This window comes from Pristis pectinata, chromosome 15, assembly GCF_009764475.1.
Source record: "Pristis pectinata isolate sPriPec2 chromosome 15, sPriPec2.1.pri, whole genome shotgun sequence".
Classification (NCBI taxonomy): Eukaryota; Metazoa; Chordata; class Chondrichthyes; order Rhinopristiformes; family Pristidae; genus Pristis; species Pristis pectinata.
Genome location: NC_067419.1, coordinates 36,249,638 through 36,266,134, shown reverse-complemented (window position 1 = coordinate 36,266,134; position 16,497 = coordinate 36,249,638). Strand labels below are relative to the sequence as shown.

At 37.1% G+C, this 16,497-nt stretch overlaps 1 protein-coding gene across 5 annotated transcripts in view; it reads left to right on the top strand.

Annotated features, from left to right (window-relative positions):
- The window catches only part of cnot2 (CCR4-NOT transcription complex, subunit 2), a 113,480-nt gene that overhangs the window by 18,923 nt on the left and 78,060 nt on the right, over nt 1-16,497 (top strand). For 2 of the 5 annotated variants that reach the window (XM_052030653.1, XM_052030651.1), the window contains exon 2: nt 9,733-9,929. The exons of the other annotated variants lie outside the window; for them this stretch is intronic. In XM_052030653.1, coding sequence (XP_051886613.1) covers nt 9,804-9,929 — 126 coding nt within the window. In that variant the 5' untranslated portion in view covers nt 9,733-9,803. The remainder of the gene's footprint in view (nt 1-9,732; nt 9,930-16,497) is intronic. 5 annotated transcript variants of the gene reach the window in all.

Genomic DNA, 16,497 nt, shown 5'->3' with positions numbered 1-16,497 from the left:
AAGATCTCAATTTTCAGTTATGGTATTTGTTGTCAGTTATTAATGAAGTTGAGAAACTGGGATTTCGCTGTATTTGGTAATGCTTAATGAGCAGTTGTAATTTGGGCATTTTTGGTAACAATTTTCTTAAATTGAATTGGCTCAAATGAGTTGAATTGTTATGCTTGTACCTCAATAATGACTTACTTGCTGTTCTGATAAGATTTAATATGAGAAAGTGGATCCAAAACAATCAAAATATTCAGAAAACAATTTAACTTCATTTTTATCAGGTATAAAACTAAATGTCCTATCATTAGTTTAGACAGACCAAACTGGATCACAATGTAGTTGTGCAGCTGTTAATTCTGTGCAATTAATTCAGTATGGTTACAGTCCTATAGTTATTGGGTAGCAAAGCAATAATTGGTACAATTGACTGTTAATTTCTGACCAAATGAATTGAAACAAACATTGGGAATTTTGGCTTCTGTCAGTAGTATTTCAAGAAACATTAATGGCGTTGTGAAGTTGGCAGATTAGTCATATTGATGAAATGAAAACATTCCATTAGATTCTTTCAACTAAACTATTCAAGTAAACTCTCGAACTGCCAACTACTCAGATTTATATTGTGTCCTCTATATTGAAATGTTATAAAGTGGTTTAAAGAGGAGAAGCTAGTGCCAAGTAACTAAAAAGAGTTAGAGTGATGACCATAAGCCTAGCAGACTAAAATTTGGAGTTGAAGGGCCTGTTTCCTTGTTCTTAACTCTATGAACCTATGAAGACTGAGAACAACAGCAAATGCCATCACCTGGAAGTTCTCCTCCAAGACAGACTCAATGGTTATGTCAGAAATACGTTGCTATTCCTTGATTGTTGCTATGTCCAGGTCCTGGAATGCCATAAGGACTATAGATTTGTGAAAGTGATTTACCGCTATCTATTTCAAGGACAATTAGCATGGGCAATAAATGCTCTTATTGGCAAAGCCCATAATTGAATTTTTTAAAAAAAAACAAGGTTGCAAATGTAAGATTGGTAGAAATTGCGTGATTTGAGCAAGCACGTGAAATGATTAGAAATCAATATGGGCAAGAATATGGGATGATGCAGATGGTAGCATACTTGTCTTTGAGTCAAAGTTGGGGTTGAAATACCACTCCAGAAATGTGAGAACAAAAGTTTTGGCTGCCAGTTCGGGGCAATGTTGAGGGAGGGCTGCACTATTGGATGTTCCATTGTTCAGATGAAGGTTAGATTCAGCAACTACTCCCCTCTTATGTGGGTGTAATGGCCACCCTGCTATGAGCTTGAAGGAGAGCAAGGGAATTATACCTGGTATCCTGGACAATATTTATCTCTCAGTCAACATCACAAAACTGATTATCTGGCCATATTACATTGCTGTTTGTGAGAGCCTGTTAAAATATGTTTCATTAATCTGTCAACCATAATGACAATGGAGTCTGAAACTTTCCTTCAGCATCTCTGCATCAGCTTGCCTCTCTCCCAGTTGTCAATGTACTTTAAAACTAGCTTCTTCAACCTATCCCTTGGTATTTACTTACAAAAATAAGTGTCCTCAGCACCATTCAATTCTACCATTTCATGCACTAAGGCTTTTTTGTAGACCTCATTATATAAACGCAGACTGCACTTGTGCACATTCTAACAGGATTCATTGAACTGAGTGAAAGTAAAGTTACTTAAAAACCATATTCCACATTTTGATGAGCATAAAGTTAGTCAAGATGGTTAAAAGAATGGATGTGGGGAGGGTGTTGCTGGGAGGGTGTGGGAATCTTATACACAAGGTCATCTTTATTGTTGAATTTTCCACTTCATGATGCTCACAACATATAACGAAGCCTACATGAAGATCTTAATGCATGAAGTGTTACAAATCCATTAGAAATCGTGGCTTGTGTATCCATCATCATTTTGCTTTATCAGGGAACTAGTGGAATCAGACAGTGACAAGTATGTAGGCTGCGGAGTTCAGGTTTATCTAAGACCAGTAAAGCCTGTAACTTCCTTCAGCTTTAGAATATTTGCGTTCCTCTTATTCTGACATGGTAGCTTTGGTTATGGTTTCCAAGGCTGTAAACTTGAATTCCCACTTTCAATCATTTGCTCTTTCTCCTTCTCTAAAGTGCTCCTTAGAATGTATTTCTTTGACCAAATTTTTCAGTAATTGTTGTAATATCTATTTGTGTGGCTTGTTTAATTTGCACTTGAAAACTAGGAGCTAGCAAGGCAGCTAATAGCAAAACCTATTGCTGGCATACTGATTTTATTGACAGAGAAACACTGTTGGTGAACACATTTCAATAAGCTTTTCATTCAGCATGCTTGTTTATGATGAGTTTGGATGAAGGAGCCTTATTGTGAATGTAGATGGCTCAGAGAGCAATATGAAGCGATGGGTGCCAGCAACTGGTGGTTAGTTTTCACATATTTCTGATTTCCTTCTGACCTTATGGGGAGATAAACAGCCATGGATGTACAAGTACAACAGGCAGTGTAAGAATAGGAAAAGGCTATGAAGCTTCTTGGATGAAGTGGCTTATAGAGAGGTAAAAAGTGTATGCAGTTGAGTATGCCCACTAAGGTGAGTCAAGATGATGGGATAGGCAAACATTTTCAGTTTCATATAACCAATTAACCGCTTAACATTTCAATTTTTTATATCAAGCAAACTAGTGACCACGCTACACTGTTGAGTTATAGGTGGCTTCATATGCTGTGGCCATGCATCAAAGAGAATTGAAGATGTCCATGCCATGCTGATTTTACTGAGTGCTCTTGGCCTCAATAGAGAGAAGATGTTTATCTTGTTCATCTGGGCTGGAATTCATTCGGGTCTCAGTAGATATCAGCAAGGCAAGTGACATGGCAAACTGATCAGAAATGCAAAAGGTGACTGGATCCAAGAAAAAGTAGCAAAATTGGCTCAGTGGCAGAAAGCAAAGCATAATGACCAATGACTTTTTATTGTTTGGAATGTTATTTACAATACAGTTCCCCAGAATCCCTTGATGTTCATGGTATATATCAATAATTTAGACCTTAATTCAGGGGCATAATTAACTTGTTTGCAGATAATAGAAAAAATGGGCATGTGGTTGACAGTGAGGGTAAAACACTGTTGACCAGGAAGGTATTAATGGATTGGTTAGGTAGGCAGAAAAGCAGCAAATGGAATTCAGTCCAGAGAAATTTGAAGTATTGCTTTAGGGAGGGCAACTAAGACCAGGGAATGCACAATAAATGGTAGTATATTGAGAAGCCTTGTGGAGCAAAGGGACCTAGTGATACATGCACAAAGATCCCCGAAGACAGCAGGTAGGTGATTAATAAGGTATATGAGATATTTTTTTTCCTAATGAGAACGCAGAGACTACTGAAAAACTTTATACAGCTAGGCTACAGAACATAAGAAAATGGGACCAGGGCCAGTTGATTGCTCAAACCAGCTGTCATTCAGTATTTCCAGAAGGCATTCAATAAGGTGTCACATGAAAGGCTAGTGTACAAGATAAGAGATGGTATTAGAGGAAGTGTATTAACATGAATTGAAGACTGTTTATCACATTGAAAACAGAGTTTCTGACTGGAAAGGCATAAATAGTGGAGTGCCCAAGGATCAGTTCCTTTGTTCTCCATTATTTATAACTTGGAGGCAGAGTGTAACCATCCAAGTTTGCTGATGCCACAACATAGGTGGGAGGGTATGTGGAAGTGAGGATATTTGGATTCTGCAACACCAAATAGATGGGCTGAGTGAGAGTGCAAAATCTTGGCAAATGGAATTTAATGTAGTTAAGTGTGAGGTCATGCACTTCAGCAGGAGGAATCAATCTCCTGACTAGTGTGTAAATGGAGAGAGATTGCAAATGAGTGTAGTACAGCAGAATCTAATTGTTCTGGTGCATGAAACACAAAAGATTAGCTTATAGGTACAATTAGCAAAGTAATTAAGAAAGCAAATTGCATATTGGACTTCATTGCTTGGGGGTTGGAATTAGTTTTAAACTTTATTTATACAGCACGGTAACAGGTCCTTCTGGCCCAATGAGTCTGCGCTGCCCATTTTTGTTTTAAACCCACTTTAACCTACCTGTACGTCTTTAGAATGTGGGAGGAAACCGGAGCACCTGGAGGAAACCAATGGAGACACGGGGAGAATGTACAAACTCCTTACAGACAGTGACGGGAATTGAACCCTGATTGTTGGTGCTGCAATAGCATCACTCTAACCGCTACGCTACCATACTGGGTATTGGTAAAGTTGCACCTAGAATCCTGTCTCCTTATTTAATAAAGGATATATCAGCTTTGGAAGTGGTCCAAAAGGGATTTGCCAGGGTAATTCTTGGAATGAGAGGGTGGTTCTTCCACAAATGGCTAAAAATGCTAGATCTGTATACTTTAGAGTTTAGAAAAAAGAGGGTGAGCTTACTGAAATGTGTAAAATCCTAAGAGGGCACACAAAGTAGATGTTAAGATGTTTCCACCAGCGAGAGGATCTAAGAGGGCAGTCATTTAAAACTGAGGTGCATAGGAATTTTTTCACACATAGGGTGGTAAATTTCTGGAATTCTAATCCCCAGAGGATGCAGATGCTAGATTACTGGAGGTATTTAGATAGATTTTTTTAAGGAGTGGGGAATTAAGGGCTATGTGGAACTGACACAGAAGACGAATTGAGGCCTGGAGCACAGGAGCCATGAACATATTGAACGACTAGTCAGCCTACTCCTGTTCCTATTTTGTTGTGTGTATAATAAGATTATGGCTGATCCAATCTTAACCTCCTCTCTCTTCTCATACCCCTTGACTCCATGTGTCAATCTCCTCTTTGAACATATTCAATGACTGGTGCAATATTTTGTAGTATTTCATTTAAATACCAATTTGCTTTTTCGTTCTTCCTTCCAAAGTGGATAACCTCACATATTTCATCATTAATTCCACATCAGATCCCCTCTAAAGCTCCTACATCTCACCTTAAACCTATGCCCTCTTGTCTTGGATATCCCCACCATAAGAAAAAGATTCTTACTATCTACCCTATCTATACCCCTCAATTTTGTACACCTCTATCAGGTCACCCCTCAGCTGCCTCCACTCCAGGAAAAACAAACCTAGTTCAACCAATCTCTCCTCATAACTGAAATAATCCAAATTCAGGCAACATCCTAGTGAATCTCCTCTGCACCCTCTCCATTGCAATCACATCCTTCCTAAAATGTGACAATCAGAACTGCACACAATACTCCAAGTGTGGCCTAACCAATGTTTTTGATAGATAAAATTGCGAGAGGTCTAGATAGGGTTAATGTGAAAATGGTAAGTAATTAGGGAACATGGATTTAAGCTAATAAGTAGAGGGAGTTGAATATTTTTTGTTAGCTAAAGAGCGGTGAGCCTGGAACTCTTGTATGAAAGGATGATTTGAGGCAGAAACCTCATTGGAAATCACATATAATGAGTTTGTCTTTGAGCATTTACTGTTACCAACAGGGTTTTGGACTGAGAGCCAGAGAGTGGAATTAATTTAAATTTTACTTCCTTGCTTGAATGTGCTGTACCAAATGGCTTCCTTCTGTGTAATAAATTTCCATTAATTTTTTTTAGGACTATGCAGATCTATTTTGCTACATTATTTTACCCGAAGTAAGAAGTAAAATTAAGTCATTTTAGGGAGATTGTGGTAGGATTTCATTAGCAAAGTTGAATGGAGTTGTGCCATTAGAACCAGTTTAAGAGCCAAAATCAGAAAATTGTTTCTGTATACCTTGCTTAGTTGAAGACTAATTTAGAAAAAGTAAGTACAAATGTTAAGTAGCTGACGACATACACTGTACCTATGCCAACATTAATGAAGCATAGTCATCACCATGTGACATTTTATAGTAGACTTTGCTGTGCTGCATCTCCAGGTGGTTTGGAGGAATAAAATAACGAAATTCAGCCTTTAGATTTCATTTTATTAGAACGTATTTTGTGGGATGGGTAATGTACAGAAAATATAATTGCCGATGTAGCAAATTGTAATGCATTACAACATTCCATGACTGCATGTAATATTTTAATTGGGAGTCTTGATAACTAAATTTTGAAAAGTGAGTGCAAGGTGATTAGCATGTTTAAAGACAAATTGATATATTGTTGACTCTTATGGAGAGAAGTTGTCAGTCTTTGTTTTTGTGCTATGTTCCAAGGCTGATATATGATATAATACAATAAGGTATAAGGCTGCAGAATAGTATTTACCAGAGCTATTGATCTTTGCAAATATGTGCAGTTAAATATGCAGCTGGTACTTCAGACCATGTGGACGTAGGTTCTTGCATAAGGGTTTTCAGTGCATTGACCACCTGTTAGTGGCAGTCATTAGCCTTTCAGATTTTTTTGTATTCTCTCAGATAAATTGGCCTCATCTAAAATTGCAGGAGATGTAATACCTGGCCTTTTACCTAATCATTCCCACTGTTCAAGGACCCAAACATTTCCAGGTCGCTTACATTTCCACCAGTTTAGTGTATTGTATTAAATACTCTTGCTTTGGTCTTCACTGTATCGGAAAATGTAGATTGGGTGAACGCTTTGCAGAAGACTTCTGTTCAATCTAAAGGTGACCCTGAGCTTCAGTAGCACTTATCATTTTAATTCTCCATCCTACTCCAACTCTGCAGTGTCACTCATTGGCCTCTTACACTGTTCCAATGAAGCTCCATGTAAGTTCAAGTAACAGCATCCTATCTTCTGTCTTAAGTACACTTCAGCCTTCAGGACTTAACATTGAGTTCAATAATTTCAGATAATCAGCCATTTCAATTTGTGTCAGATGCAAGGCCATCAACCGGTAACGCAAACTCAGTTTTTCTCTTTACACAGATGTTGCCTGACCTACTGGATTGATCCAGATTTGTCTTTTATTTCATTTCCCAGGAATTTGCAGTTCCAGCAATTTTTTTCTCTGTTTGCCCTCTACTTGCTTCTCCACACTGATCAGCTTTGTTAACAATCCTTCGCCACCCTTTTTTTTGGCTGACAGCAATCTGTCATCCATTTTCTCTTCTTTGCCTTATCACATACATTCTTTGTTTTTTTTCCACCCCTCCACCTCACAATTTAATAGGTGCCTGTTTTCAAGTTTTTCCTAATTCTGATGAAAGATCATCAATCTGTATTAAGCTGATCAACATAAAAGGTTTCTCCAGCTGTAGATCAGAGGTCAGCCAGTGTTAAAAGAACCTGTGTTTGTTATTTAGCACGTTGCGATGCAAAAATAACTTTATGTAAAGTGGTACACAGAAAGAGTGACAATTGGAATCGAATGGAATTAGTTTGTCTTGGGTAGATAGAGAAGTGGAGGATCAACAGTTAACTAGAGCACAAGACGTAACCATCAACTTGAAACATTAGCTATTTCTCCACTGAGGTTCTGCCTTACCTGCTAAGTATTTCTCGCATACTTTGTTTTTATTTCAGATTTCCAGCAGCTGCAGTTAGTTGTTCTTCACCATTGTTTACAAATAAGAAAAAAATCATTCAAGTTAGTACATTGGTAAATTTGCATTGCATGCTGAAAAGAGTTTATCTGTCAACTATTGAGATCCTGCTTGGCTGTGTAATGTCATAGTTGGATGTTGCGAGATGTTAAACCCAATGTTATTACAGTGAACCATTGCTTGTGTATTGTATTTTGCATATTCAGCCTTTTGTACATGAACAACTTGCAGTTAGTCATGGACAGAAAAATATATTGCCCCTCTTTCCCCTGTTTCTCTGTATGTCTTGTGGTGTAGTTCAGTGTTGATTCTCCACTGCTCAGTTTGTCTATCCATGACAAACTAATTCCATATGATTCCTATTGTCACTCTTTCTGGATACCACTTTAGGTAAAGTCATACTTGCATCACAACATGTGCCAAATAGCAAATACAGGTTTTTTTTTAACAGCGGTTCCACCTCTGATCTACAGCTGGAGAAACCTTTTGTGTTGATCACCTTAATAGATTGAGCTGGTACAGTGCACCTATGAGTTTATTTCATGATGTAGAAGAGCGTTGTGTTGTAGTCCTGTACCATTCAGCACAATCTTCTCAGCACAGCAGAAAGCATGCCCATGTAGCAGACTGCTTTCCATGCTAAATGACTTTTAAGTACACTGGAGTTTTCTGGGCCATACTGTCTGATACTGTGAACAGCCTGGATCTTACTGAACAATGTCATTATCAAGATATGGCAAATATACTTTACCAACAGTTCTATCAGTTAAGTTAACAGGAGTTGGAACTCAATGAAATGGCTGCAGAAACAGCTATTTCAAGACATTGGCTTCAAGTTAACTAAAGTAGCACACAAAATATTTGTTGGGTTCAGATATATGGTTCTGAATTCTAAAGCACTTGTTTAATTTTCTGTTATGTTCACTAGTAAAGCCAGGGCCAAAAGAAACTATTTTGAAATAGGAATTAAACTATAAAGAAGAGTTGTACATTGATTTAACTTGTAGTAGAATGAAAATAATGCATGCTAAATATCTTTAGTCACTCCATTTGTCTTTTAAATTTGCCCTTCTAAAATGTTTCTTTCCAAATTGCTTATGTTCTTAAGATTCAGATATTGCAGTAAGATGGAACTTACCATGTCCTGAGTCTGTGGAGGTTTAAGTTGTGCATGCAGGCAACTGGTCTTGTAGGTACAGGGGCTATGGAAGGCAAGGTAGAAATTCACTTGGGAAGAGAGAAATCTTCTGGGAGCTAGTGTAATACTTTGAACTGTGGAAACTTTATCTCCTTTAAGGCAAAATAAGAATTATGGAACAATTAGTCATTTGGTACAAGCTGTGTGAGGCCATAAAGATCTTGGGCTAAAGTACTTTCATGAATGGGTTTGTTTTCAGTTTTTCCTGTTACTAATTGGTTTCTAGCTTTTAGGGAAGGCAATTAGTGCAATAGGAAAATAAGCTGGGGTCCAGCAAATCGTTAATAGCTTGTCTCATCTAGATCCCACGGAAAATTTGGTAATAGTATTTAAGAATCGGGAAAGGCCTTGCTGCTCCACATTGGATTGAATGGCTGAGAAACAGACTGGTCCAATGCTGTCCCAACCCAGCTCTCTTAGTACTCCTCCTGCTGAGTGCACCCTCAGATCTTTTCCCTGTTTGTCTTTTTTCCGTAGAATGTACATTAACCTTTCCTCTGGCTGAGCATTGCTGATTCTGTCATGCAACAGGTAAAAGGTGGAAAAACATCTTCCACTTTTATTCCAGTAATGCCTTTTAAGTTGCTGATTACTTTGATACATTTATCAATTGCAGACATGGTTGCAAGGTGACTTGGGCTAGGAGCTGAATGTTCCAGGATATTTGACATTTTGCAGTTAGACAAGAAAAGGCAGTGGGGATCTCTGTTAGTAAAGGATGAGGTGAGTACTGTAGTAAGATACAATCTTGCTTCAGAAGATCAAAACGTACAATCAGTTTGTTGGGGATAAGAAATAGCAATGAAGATAAGTCACGTGTGTGTGGTTTTTAGGCCCCCTAACAACAGATGTATGGTAGCATAGATCAGTAAAAATGGAGACTTGTAAGAAAGGTAATGTAATAACTATGGGCAACTGTAATTTTAGTGATAGTGACACAGGCCATTTTGGCCCGTAGAATTCATACTGACCATCAGGTATCCACTTGCACTAATCGTACACTCCTCCCATTTTTGAATTCTCCATCAGCTCCCCCAGATTGTGCCATTTACGTATACATTGAGGGCAATTTACAGTGGCCAAATAATCTACCAACCTACATGTTTGGGATGTGGGAGGAAACCAGAGCATCCAAAGGAAACCCATGCAGTCACAGGGAGAACATGCAAACTCCATACAGACAACACCCAAGATCAGGATTCAACCTGGGTCGCTGGAGCTATGAGGTAGCATCTCTATTATTTGCTCCACTGTACCACTCCTAAAAACTCTTCTTAGATAAATCAAATTGCCAAAAGTAGTCTTGTGACAACTGCATTGAGTGTATTTGGAACATTTTCTTGGATAAGTATGTTATGGAAGTAACCAAGAGATAAACTATTTTAGAATCTGTCATGTGTAATGAGGGCAGGATTAATTAATAATCACGTAGTAAAGAATTTGCTGGGGAAGAGTAATTATATCTTAGAATTTCACATTCAGTTTGAAGGTAGAGTTGGTTAAAATAGACTGGAAAAATAACTTAAAAGATAAGATGGCAAACATTTAAGGAAATGTTTCACAATTCCCAGCAAAAAGTCTCAACAAGAAGGATGACCCATCCGTGGCTAACTAAGGGAGCTAAAGACATTACCAAACTGAAAGAGAACACTTACAATGTTAGCAAGGTTAGTGGTAGGCCAGAGGTTTGAGATAATTTTAAAAGCTAGCAAAGGATGACTAACAAAACATAAAAAGGAGAAAAAAATAACTTGAGTAAGGTATCAAGAAATATGAAAAACAGTTGCGAGCTTCTACAAGTATATATTTTAAAAAGGACATTTGCTAAGTAAACATTGGTCCTTTAGTGGATGAGATTGGGGATTAAAAATTGTAAATGAGAAAACAGCAGATACTTAAAATAAATATGTTATACCTGTTTTGATGAAAGAAGGCACTAAAATCATGTGACTAATAATGAAAAATCAAGGGGAAAAAGGGAGGGAGGAACTTAAACCAACCTTCTTAATGAGGAAAGTATTGAGCAAGTTAATGGAATTAAAGGGTGACAAATTCCAGAAACTGATTACCTGTATTGTAGGATCTTAAAAGAAGTGGCAGCAGAGATAGTAGATACATTAGTTGTGATCTTCCATATTTCCCTGGAATCTGGAAATGTCCCAGAAAATTGCAAAGCTGTATATGTAATGCCCCTTTCAAGAAAGGAGGGAAACAGAAAGCAGGAAAATCTAGGCCTGTTAGCCCATGATCTGTCATTGGGGAAACTGCTAAAATCCTTTATTAAGGAGTAGTAGCAGGACATTTGGAAAATCAGAATATAATTATGCAGTCAGCATGACTTTATAAAGGAGAAATCACATACAACAGATAATTAGATGATTAGGATGTCACAATTAGGGTAGATGTAGTTTGTTTAGTTTTCCAGAAGGCGTTTGATGAAGTGCTACATAAAATGTTACTACACAAAGTTAGACTCTTGATGTTCGAGGTAAAACATTTGCATAGGTAGAGGATTCGCTAACAATGGAGTATTGATTGTCTTCTGATGAAAGGTTGAGCAAGTTAGGCTTGTTCTCGTTTTTGAAACATATCAAATCACTTCAAAGAAAAATGCTATGCGGATATTTCCTCTCGTGGGACTAGGGGTCATAGTTTCAGAATAAGAAGTTGTCCATTTAAAAAACACGAGGAGGAATTTTGTCACTCAGAGGGTCATAAATATTGAGAATTCTCTACCCCAGAGAGTCGTGGGTTCTGCATATTTGATTACATTCAAGACTGAATCAGACAGACTTTTGAACAGTAGGATAATTGAGGGTTACAGGGACTAGATGTGAAAGTGAAGAGGTCAAGATTAAATCATCCATGATCCTATTGAATGGTGGACCAGGGCCATATGGCCTGTTCCTGCTCCTATTTCTTAGATTCTTATATGTGCTGAGATTTTATAAATAAAATCTTCTGTATTTCAGTTAATTTCTTGAGAGGAGTTTTATCATTAATGTAGATTAAAATTATGGATATCTGTTCTGGAGAATGGGATAAGCATGCAGCAGTTTTGTAACCTTTAAGTTTCTAAAAGGTAAAGTACAGTACCCTGAGCCCCATTTTGACCTCCATCTCTTCTACTTCCCTCGATACATAGCTTGCTGGAATATCATACAACAGTTTGTTAGCTTTTAAGGATTTATCATTGTATTGATTTCTCCTTTTAAAATGTACTGTATTTCTCACTGCAAAGCTTAAGTTGTCTTTGGCTGCTCTAGCAGCACCACAGGTTTCAGTCCAACCATGGCTTAAAATAATTGCTTGACAACTGTAAGGTCAGGCTCACATTTATCTGAGTCATATCGTGTTGCTACACTAATGCATGAAGAGACACAGAATTGCATGTGTCCTGCTTCTCTACCTCAATAAGATAATCTTGAAAACTCCTTTGGAGATGATAACTTTTAATACAACTCAGATATGTAAAATAATAAGAGTAGCAGCAGTACAATAGAGAAAAATACCTTGTTCTTTATTTTAACCACAAATCCTCAAAATTAGTAGAAGAATAATGGAATTTAAACTGCATGAAAGGCAAAATTAGGCATCACATGTGCTCCATGGAAGAAATAAGTATAATCTTGAACTGTGTCACTAAAAGGGTTGAATAGAAAAGAACTTGCGTGAATCTTGGTAATACAAGCGTTATTTTTGAGTAGGGGTGGAAATATTTGGTATTGTGGACATTGCTGTTTAGTACCGAAAGTTTGATCTTGTAAAAACGTGTCTCAGTTGCAATGGAAGAGGCAAATCCAGAAATTTGCATTAGATAGAAGGCACACACCTGTATATTAGTTTAAGGCAAATTTAGATCAATAGATTTGTTCATAATGGAAGCAGGCTTTTCAGCTCAACTTGTCTATGCTGACCAAGATGCCTATTGATGCTGATCTCATTTGCCTGCATTTGGCCCATGTCCCTCTAAACTTTTTCCTGTCCACGTAACTGTCCAAATATCTTTTAAACATTGTAATTGTAGCTGCCTTTACCTCCTCCTCTGGCAGCTCTTCCATATACCCACCACCTTTCATGTGGAAAGACTTGGCCCTCAGATCCCCTTTGAATCTTTCCCCACTCACCATGCCCTCTAGTTTTAGACTCTGAGAAAAAGATCATGACGATATACCCTATCTATGCCTTTCATAATTTTATAAACATCTAGAAGGTCACCCCTCGGCCTCCTTTGCTCCAGGGAAAACAGTCCCAGCTATTCAAACTATCCTTAAAACTCAAATCGTCTAGTCCAGGCAATGTTCCTGCGAATCTTTTCTACACCCTCTCTAGCTTAATTACATCCTTCCTATAGTGTGATGACCAGAACTGCACACAATACTCCCAAGTGTAGCCTAACCAATGATTTGTACAATTGTAGCATGACATCCCAACTCCTTTACTCAATGCTTCAGCTGATGAAGGCAAGCATTCCATAAACCTCTACATCACCCTGTCTACCTGTATTGACACTTTCAGGGTACTATGTACCTGTACCCCAGTGTCTTGCTATTCAGTAACACTCCACAAGGCCCTGCCATTCACTGTGTATGTCCTGGCTTGGTTTAATTCCCAAAAGCATCACTTATATGAGATTAATTCCATCAGCCATTCCCTTGCCCACTTCTCCATTTGATTTAGATCCTGTTGTAACCTTAAACAACCTTTTTCACAGTCCACTATACCACCAATTTTGGTGTCATCTGGACTAATGTCTGGATATCTTCCATAGACCATCCAATTATTGACTGTGCTTTTGGTTACATTGTAGGTGGAAAAGTCCTCAAATTAGTGAATCACTAAGAGTGCTACAATATGTGAATGGACAGTGGTGGGTGGTCTAATGGCAGTGATAGCAGTGGGGAGGAGATGTGGGAGTTGGATGACGGAAACTTTGGGATGATTCTGATGAGTGAACTAAGATGAGACTTCTTAATTATCTTAATATTTTCAATTTATGAAAATGGGCCTCACACCCAATAACTCAAATGCCTTCTCAATTACTGAAAAATATTTTCTTTCAGCTAGACTTCAGTGGTTAGATAAGTTCCAATTGCTAAGGTACTGATTTGTTACTAAGTATATCAATTTTTTGGCAACAAAACATTTACTAAATTGGGATATTGGGATTGTAGTAGAAAGAGCAGATAGTAAACACATATCTGAAAATTGCACAAATGCATTTATTGAGCATCATTTGTGGGGTTTTTTTTTTGAAGCAGTAAAAGTAAAACAACTTGTATTTTGGGTAAATTGTACTGACATTTTGAAGGAAAAGTCCATTAAAGTATGAAGCCATATTTGGTAGAGAGGCCTTTTGTAACCTGATTTAAAAACTTTACATTTCAGGTTAAATGCTCACATTCATCTTATCAAAGTGTTTCCTATTGGGTGAATCAGTATTCCAAACTAAAATTTCACTGTGAATTTGTCTTGACTTACTGACAAAATATGAGAGAATCATTTGTAGGTGTACTACTTGGAGGATTCAAAAATTTTTTTTTTGAATATTATATTCCTTTTTAATATTTGCCATCTGCTTGTATGTTATCTATTTGTTGATTTTATGATTGCGTTTAACTACCTCCTTTTATCTGACACATATGTATAGTTATAAAAACGTTGCAGGTGGGTAAACAGTAAAGGTTGAAATCATTCTAGTGTGTTCAGTTTTACATGTTGAACCCTTTGTAATATTTTAAATGGGAATATTTCCAAAAAAAACCCTCAGTCAGCAGTAAGAACAAAATTACTTATATATTTACCCAATGTTGAGGCTTAAACCTGGATAAAATATGTCAGCATGTGTAGACTTAAAGCTCATACCAGCGAACATGTTCTATAATCAAATAATCTGTTCACTTCTTCAGACCAGAATGAATATTTAAAACATGAAAATAACATTAAAAAGTACAATTCCCTGATTAAATGAATATTCTGATGTAATGTGATAAAATATTCATTCCCCTTTGCTTATAGTAAGGGACTTCTTGTATTCATTACACATTAAATAAACCCTAAATACACATTCAATTTTTAAAATATAATTGTCATCTAAGTCCACTTTCCAGATGACTGGAATAGTGACTGGGTTGATGAGATTTTGTATTAATTGATCATTGAGATTGGTTTGATCTGTTGCAGCTCATTAGCAGGGCTATAATTGCAAAAATATTGTGCTCTATCAGAAAATCAAGTAGCAAGATATAAGTATTTAAAATAATATGAAAAGGATGCTGTATTCTACAAATTTATTAACTTCAATACTGCTGAGATCAAAGTGATTAGTACTCTATTTCAGGGTTTTAAAACATTTGTTTTAAACTTGTTTGCTGAGGTTTTAAATGGATTAATAGGACTGCCTTTTCATCTCTGGAATTTTGGACCTGACCCAACCAAACCTGCTGAATGATCTCACGTCATTCATTTTGCAAATGGAAATTATGCCCATTTCATAAATTGTGATATGCTGCACATTTTATGATCTAACAGTTAAGTAATAAGAATATAAGAAATAGAACTCATTCAGCCCATGAACCTGTTCCCCATTTAGTGAGATCATGGCTGATTTTTAAAAAGACCCTGCAATATTACATAACAAAATGAAAATGAATCTTAATCAGGGACCCTAATAAAAGCTGTATCTATTAGCATTATAGGCAACCCTTGTGTTATGAGGGGGTTGCATTTCTAGAAAATGGTTGGTATCATGATTTTCCATAATGCAGAGCTGTGTCATCTGTGCATGCATCAAGAAACTCAGGTTGAAAAGAAAAGTCTTTATTTACTTACCTTTTATCCCCCACATAAATTCTGTGAAAGCAATTTTATTCAATATCTCAGATTTCTGGGCAGTGGTTTGTGAATTTTCTGAGGGTGAATTTCCATTACCCAAATGGCTGTAACATGGAGGTCACCTGTATTTACGTTGTCAAAACTATTTCGGCTAAGTTACAGATTGCACTGTAGAGGGAAAGATATAAATGAAAATCTAACTGTGTCATCTTATTGTGGGTTTTTGATTTCATAATACTTCCCATTCTCTTGACTAGTCCTGTCACACTTTTCTGAACTCTGCATATCTTTTTATGGTGCAGTGATCAAAACTGCACCATTAAAGCTATAAAAGTACATGAAGATACAGAATTTAGAGCAATGTTCCCATGCCAATAGTTCCTTTTTGAGAGACAGTTAGTCTTACTACTATGATACAATAATTTCTCATCTGAAAGAAGAGGATGGATTTTGTGAATGCTGCTTTATCGCACTGAGGTCTGTCTTGCACCTCCAAGGCTTTGGTAGAGACATAATGTGGGCTTAAAACGTCTAGTATCCCTTTGCTTCTGTAGATGCTGCATTTTGTTATTCCTCCAGATTCCAGCATCTGCAATCTCTTGTGCCTCGTCATCTTGCTCTGCTTAACTTGATCCTGGAACTGATGATGCCTTTTATATTTTGATGACATCTAGATTTTGTTTCTATGTCGAGCATCCACAAAATCAAAACTGCTTGTACTAATACTGTGTGCAACCTTGAATCCTCTGAGAATCTATAGCCTTCTCAACAGTTTTTAATTCATTGTGCCACATGTGCATCTGTGACCTACTGCTGTGTCATAGTTATGTCAAAATGGGAAACAACTTTCTTGTACAAAGCATTTATTATCTGATTTTGCATGACGTTTCTCAACCATTGCTTGTTTTTATTTTATTGTTTAAACTTATCATTCTCCCTTCTCTTAATTTTGTCCTTCTA